The following is a 7,377-nucleotide window of genomic DNA, read 5'->3' as shown; positions in this document are numbered from 1 at the left end:
GCTTTATGATTTAGCCTGGAGATAATCGGCTGTAGGGTGTAACCAGTTCAGATCCATTCAAGATGTCTGGTCTTATGCTGAATGAAGCGTTTGTGGCCAATATCAATCAGGATGGCAAGAAACCATGCATACTATTTGCACATACAATGGGCCTTCAATGATATAATGTGAGCATGTTCCAAATTCTGGAGAACTTAAGTGGTATTGACCTTGGGACAAAGTATGCCAATGTCTTTACTTTTCATAATGAAATAGAATCAAGCAACACTTTAAGACAATTACGTTTCTCAAGATGGCCTACTGGTCAAAATCTGTCAAATGTGTTACTAGTTAATTATACATAATCTCCTTGCAGGTGTGATGTCTGCATTAAATAACTGTGATGCGTTCCTACATACAAATGTAGATCTTAATTTGATCACTCTTTTGATGTTGAGAATTTTCCTGCTCGGCAGGAAATGCAAACTTGAAGAGTATTCAAGATTTAAAAAGGCTTCTAAAGTTAGTAATTTCCACTTTAAAATGTCAGACTTGATTATCCCTAACAAATGTTTTATCAAACCCTACAAAGAAAATCCATTAGTTATAATCCACGTAATAATTAATATTTCCTGTTGCTGGAGGATTATTTTCCTGCTGTAGCAAACTGGCTCAAATTAAGATCCTACATATGTATATGTTATTACACATGATACCTTACAATATGGATAAGATTAGAACTGGGCCTCTAATCACAAAGCGCCTCGGAGTAGGAGTCCGGATCTAGGATCAGGTACCCCTGTCTGATTTATAATGATCTAAAAGGCAAAACTGATCATGGATCAGAAGTCCTTTCTGAGACACTGTGAATACAGGCCCTGAAATGCATTTTGAAAGATAAAGATATCCCTTCGTTTTTTCTGTGACTGTTCACACAGTGCCCACAACCACAAGAGCAATTGTTGTTTTAATCATCAGACAATCATTGTTATTATAACGATTGAAAAGATGTAATTTGATCTGACAGTGGCATGCACACATGACATCCACTAGGCCTGTTTATCTGCTGAATGGAAATAAAATACTTTCTTACGAAAGGATCCACTCTATTTTAAGATCCTCAAAAGTGTATTTGTTTATTTGAAAGTGGGCATGGCTAACACCAAAAGTGTATGTTGATCATTCCTGTTAGAAAGCACGTTTACAATGTTGTTTAGGCAAGGGAAGTCGACACAACGTAGGCCCATAATGTATCATTCATTTATTACGTAACCTAGACCTAGCCTACCTCTCAAGTAATCTCTTCTACCATCTCTTGCGTTATCTCTGAGGACATCACTTTTCTCAGCTCCTCGCTGGCGGTGACTGCAGAGTGACATTGAGACAGCGGGAATTGTTTGGCATGTATTTAGGCTACGCATCAGCACACAGCATAGAGCTAGAGCTAGGGAGAGAGGGAGGCCCCTAAGACCATCCAGTTCAATAATAGACATATAACATGTGTTTATACCTGTTAAATAGCCTAAGTGTATTAGCGTAATTAATATGTGTAGTGTATTCCAAGAAAGAGTAAGCCTCTCCAATTGTGCGCAATTGCATGCGCAACATGCGAAAACAAAAGTTTAAATTAGTTATATAATATTAGATTGGTAGACTAACTGTAGATAGTATTGATGATTTCACTGTTTATGTATTATTGTTTTTCTAAATGTGTATTAGATGAAAGGTTTTAATTATATTATAATATTTGTTAGGCTATCCACTAAACTGTCATTAGGGAACATTGAGAAGACCTGAGATTTGGGACCTCCCTCAGAACCGCTGTAATTTGAGGCCAAGCTACCACCATCAAGGCCTGTTGGGGAACAAATCTCAGTAAAAAAAAACTGCAGTTCCGACATTCCTCGAAACCCGTCAGACAAACAGACTGCATACTTCGCATTGGAAGTGTGTTTTCTTCAAGAAATGCTGCTTCAAGAAATGCAGTTCCTTTTTGAAATCGACAAACTCCTGTCTTGGTTGCGCGCAAACGCACAAGAGGGCTGGCTTTCTGAAAGGCTCCCCTGAAGTTTGCGATGCACACACGAGGGTTGTCGGCTTGGGTGGTCGCTCTACTTTAGTGAGCTGTTGCTAAGCAGCTAATAATAGTCGTGTTTTCTGAGTAATTTTTACCCTTCTGGAACCAATCAGATGCGAGAAATTCCGGCCATCTGACAGCCCTGGAGGCGGGATTTCGATTTCTTTTGCTTTTACCCCTCCTCCTCTGTCTCCAAATGGAGAGTGGTCTTTTTTCTCATCTATTGAATCTCAGAGTTTGCCGTGTTGCGCGGCCCAAGGGAAGACCACATAGAACACACAGAATGCTACGACCATCGAACGTTCCAAGCCGCAGTTTTGTAGATGGGAATCGATGTTTCCACTTTGCCTTTTAAGATAAATAACTTTTTTGAAGAGAAACGGTGAATGTGCGAAGCGGTGGAGACCTCCGGATCACGAAATGTTGGGATGGAAGGTGCAGACTTTGACTCGCCGTCTCCAACAGGAGTATGAAGTACTTTACGGGTGTGAGATCACCGAGAGTGAAACTTTGTTGCCTTGGGACATTACTACACGCTTTCGGGGAAATATTATAACGTGTAAAAGCAGAACCAGCGCGAAGTCTCCGCAACATGGCCTCGGCTGCTAATGCCTCCTCCGAGCAGGAAAACAGGGACCCCGATCGGCCGAGGATAACGCGGAGGAACAGGGGGAACTATCGCAGAACAGCGCCGGATTTGGAGTATTTGCAGCGACCAAGTTACTGCGATGCAGCTTTCGCTTTGGAGCAAATATCCGAGGTGCTTATTCTTTGACACGTTTGAGTGAAATTCTATGGGTATGGTTCTACTATATAGTGAAACCGCCCAACTTTGTCAAGTCGCTAGGTAACGGGATAGCTACGGGACGGGCAGAGTAAGGGGAGATGGGTTAGGGTGTAGACTAGAGCTATGCCTTGTAGCCTATGTTGTGATTTACTATTCAAGAATAGTTCACTTTTCTCGCATATCGACTAATCCTTATCCGTTTTGGGAATATAGGCTACATATTGTAGTCTATAAATTGTAACTTTCCAATAATGGTAGGCTACACTACAGGCTACAACGTTTCAATAACGGTCGCGCAACATAGGCAACACGGTGTAGGCTATTCCCTATTTTTGCACAATTAAAACGTGCATAAAAGTTTAGACCTATGTGTTTGCGTAACGGTCGTAAAATATTTTAACTGCCCAGACGTCTGTACGATATTATCTTTACTGTTCTCTTCTCCAAAGCAAAAATCCATGTGGCTGCCCTCTTCCGTTCACAAATATTGTCGTAGCCTCACTCCCTCCGTGATGGCTACTCCACTCAGATCACACAAGTAGCTCAATGGGAATGGAATTGTGTTGTGTGTGATTTTGCGGCAGCGTAAAAACCCACGTGCATCTTTTGGGGGATTGATATAACAATTCGATACAATGTATCATATCAAGGCTCGCGCGGTGTTACAACGTGTCACTGACAGCAAGCCTCGCTGCGCTTTCCAAACCTTGTCCGTCTGTGTGTGTGGTAAAAACAAAAAAGTAACGGACTATCCTATCGTCCAAAACCGCAGCTTACGTCGCTGGCTCGCCAACTCGATGTCTCTTTCCTCCCTCGACGTAGGAGGTCCAACCAAATCCTCATTTGGCCAGATAAACAGGCCAACTCCGAGGTTCTTATTTAGAACAGTTAACATTGACGTACCTATTGAACACACTTCACATATACAGTAGGCTATAAAGGATAGCCTGCATATCAACAGCTCATGCATTACAGAAAGAAGTCCGCAACTTAAGTGTTGATCTAGAACGACAAATTGCACCAATCACACCAATGTCATAACACGTTCATTAACATGTTTTATATTATATGATAACCGTGATGTCCTCTTCCCATTACGCTACACCCCATTGATCAATAATGATAGGCCTACATCTTTGATGTTTGGGGAGTAATATTTATGCCGACTTTCTCTTGTCTTGTCGCAGGGGAAGGCGACTGGAAGAAAAGCACCGCTGTGGCTGAGAGCGAAGTTTCAGAGACTCTTGTTTAAGTTGGGCTGTTACATACAAAAGAACTGCGGAAAGTTTTTGGTTGTGGGCCTCTTGATATTCGGAGCTTTCGCTGTTGGCTTACGGGCGGCGAATCTGGAAACCGACGTGGAGAAACTCTGGGTAGAAGGTAAGAAAAGTATTTATGGTTTTGGTCTTTTTATTTTGCATGTTGAATCGTCTTTCCTGTTTAACGTCTGGGAAGGGATAGGGTTGGGTGGGGTGGAGAGGGTGGGGGGTCTTCCAAACAAGCTGGGGGAATTGTTTAATATATAGCAGCAGTTTGACAAGGGGCCAGGTTACAACTTCAACATATTTTTTATTTCGTATCATGTTATGGTTTTTGTTGCGTTGGATATGTTGAGTTAACGCTGCACGTGCGTAAAGAATGTTCACAGAGTAGCTCGACATTTTTCTTTAGGTTAAAAGAAAAGTTGTTATTAAGTTTATGAGAAGTTTTGGAGAAAGGAAATTTTGTCAAAGCCGCCATTTTGTGAGTGTGTGAGTGTGTGTGCGTCTGCCTGCCCCCAGCAGTTGAATGTGATCCGCGCACAGCTCGGAGACTGTGTGTGGTCCCGTTTTGGACAGCTCTCAACTTTCCAAAAAGATTTGTCTCCGGCTGAAGGAAAAAAGCGGAGTGCGGACAGAAACGCATGTTTACAAAAGTAGACCATCTGAAACTCAGGGTTTCGCTATTCTTCTGAGTTATGCAGAGTATATTTTTGTTGAAGGGGGGTCTTTGAGTATGGGTGGTGATTTTGGGGAAAGGGGGAGGGGRCGCGTTTTTTCTTCCTTTGATCTGCATTCCAGTAGTTTAGGACTGTGGTATTTGAGTCACGAATAGGTCATCAATTCACTTTCTTTTGAAATGTGGGCGGTTTGAAAGAGATCATACTTGGGATTTACGATTGAAATGTTATTGCCTTTTGGTCATGGTTGTTTATATCACATATGTTGCAGTATCTTTAGTTATGTTTAGGTGGCCTGTGATTAGTGTAGCGACATATATGCCATCAAATAGAATAACATTTAAGAAAAAAGGAAAATTAAATAAGTTCAAATGAACAGGGAATCATCCCGACATAATTTTTTTTTTAATGACCCCCTCCCATAGTTCCAGTTCTATAGCCACCCTTGCAAGCATTTTCAGTGTTTAAAGAGAGCATGCTCATCTGTGATGCAAGAGCAGTTCAGCTCTGGAGGGTTGCTCAAGCTCTGACAAGCTTTTTCTGGTGCAGTATTCTATAACCTACTAGATGTATGTTACTTTAAAAGAACTGTCCAGGGTTTCCAGATTTCAATGAAATATGACCTATAATGAATATGAAATAGTTTTCCTTCCAAAAAGTGGTAATTAAGTATGTTGAAATGTCWATTTTTTGTGTTGGAATGGTATGGGCATACCCCAACAACAGAAGGGTGTGGGTGTAAACCAGTCATTAAAAATGTTCATGCTAGGAGACCACTGATTGGCCAGATCAGCAAATGAGCCAACAACGTGACACCATGTTCTATGAGGAAATAGCAAGCAATTTTTAAATGTCTGTTTGAGATGCATGTCTGAATGTCTGTTTGAGATGTTATTGTTTTGTTGTGTCAAGGTGTCAGAACCCATGGTCGTCTACTGTAAATAGTTTCGCCAAGTTTATTGGAATGACTGATGGCTGTGGTTTGCATGCGCACACAAGTGCATGAGAACACACACACACACACACTATTCCCAGGTCTAGAGACGTGAGGGGTTCCAGATGCGGGTTGGGAGAGATGTGTTTGTTTAGATTAGACTGCACAGCTGAGGGATAGATTAGTACTGCCTGGTCAGCGGAGGGCTGTTCGGGGCTCGGCTCTGCACAGGGGAAACTGTGGCCCAACATCGACGTGAGAGCAAAGAAGGAGAAAGGAGGAGGCGAGAGGAGGAGAGAAAGGAAGGTACGAGGAGAGGAGGAGAAGAAAGAGAGAGAGAGAGGACGTCTGTTTATGTTTCATTTGGATCCGTTCCTCTGTATGCAACCTCTCCGTGAACCCACCGGGGAGCTCTGGCCATTAAGACACACCATAGCGGATCTCTCATCGGAATTGAGTGGAGTTGCATGGGTGATCTCATGCTGCCTTTCGTCACCTGCTATGCTCATGGTAAGGGTTCGTCCTGCTCGGTCCGTAGTTTAGTACTGCAGCTTGTCTTATTCAAGGAGAATCACATTCGGCTGCCCTGGTTTTGCGGTTGACTTTCTTCACACAATAATTACCCCAGTACCCATAACCACTAGGACTACACTCTCCCTTGGATACAGAAAGTTGTGTTTATTAGAAATGTCGAGGAATGGACAGTTAAATCAAACAGCTCAAAGTGGAAAGAGTAGAGAGAAGGGACTGTATCATCCAATAGGCATAAGCACTCAGACACTTTTTTTGTGTGCTTTTTCTCTCTCTTTGGTGCTCTTCGGGGCAACAGGTTGATCTCTTGACTTGGCGGGAAGAAATGCGTAGATACAGTACACGTAGATTAAATTATGATTTAGGATGCAGACTTTATACGTAGTAGAGGTAAATGAAGCTGTGTTTACATTGATGCGACTAGTGACAGGAAGTGACCTAGCCTAAACAGGAAGTTACAGTGTCGTGGTGGGCTCTCCTATTCAAATATGGCTGCCAGGACACTTCTTTCTCAAGGCTGTTCCGATTCATCAGCGGTGTTTCGTATCACCAAACCCTTTGTGATTTCCTAAATCAAATAGATGACAAATTCCCCCTCTAGCAGAGACGTATCCGAGAAGAAAAGGAAGAAAACTCCCTGGTCCGGTCCTCCTCGTGGCATGAAAGTAGAGCCATCCCATTCTGGGTTAACACAAACACGGGCCAAATTGTAAAGAAAATACCAGCGCCGGCTGAGTCTAATTAAAACAGTATGGCGTAAACATTAGTCTTCCTGTAGAGTGGCCCCTCGCTAGCTCTCTCTGGCGAGAGGAGACGAAAGGGCTGGGTTATATGGAGCTGGGCTTTGACACTGGGAGAGGAATTGTGCTATAGCTATAGAAGCTATGGTATGGAGTTGGGGGTGGGGACAGGGGAGAGACTACGGTATTGGGCTATGGTTAGGGGCAGTGTGGTGTCAACATTGGCCTTCCTGTAAAGCGGCCCCTCCCTCGCTGCCTCTGGGTGCTGAGAAGGCTGGGGTTTAGCAGAGAGGCTGGGGCTGTGGTGTGTGATTAGGGCTGGGGTTTAGCAGAGAGGCTGGGGCTGTGGTTAGGGGCTGTGGTGTGTGATTAGGGCTGGGGTTTAGCAGA

General features: G+C 43.1%; 1 protein-coding gene across 1 annotated transcript in view; it reads left to right on the top strand.

Moving 5' to 3' along the window:
• The first annotated feature begins 2,267 nt into the window (after window positions 1-2,267).
• LOC112075843 (protein patched homolog 1) overlaps window positions 2,268-7,377 on the top strand; it is a 29,330-nt gene continuing 24,220 nt past the window's right edge. Inside the window, exons 1-2 of the mRNA XM_024142772.1 lie at window positions 2,268-2,816; window positions 4,031-4,223. Coding sequence (XP_023998540.1) covers window positions 2,649-2,816; window positions 4,031-4,223 — 361 coding nt within the window. The 5' untranslated portion in view covers window positions 2,268-2,648. The remainder of the gene's footprint in view (window positions 2,817-4,030; window positions 4,224-7,377) is intronic.

This window comes from Salvelinus sp. IW2-2015, unplaced genomic scaffold (genome assembly GCF_002910315.2).
Source record: "Salvelinus sp. IW2-2015 unplaced genomic scaffold, ASM291031v2 Un_scaffold3432, whole genome shotgun sequence".
NCBI classification, from domain to species: Eukaryota; Metazoa; Chordata; class Actinopteri; order Salmoniformes; family Salmonidae; genus Salvelinus; species Salvelinus sp. IW2-2015.
Note: the sequence above shows the minus strand (reverse complement) of the source record. Positions and strands in the feature narration are given on the sequence as shown.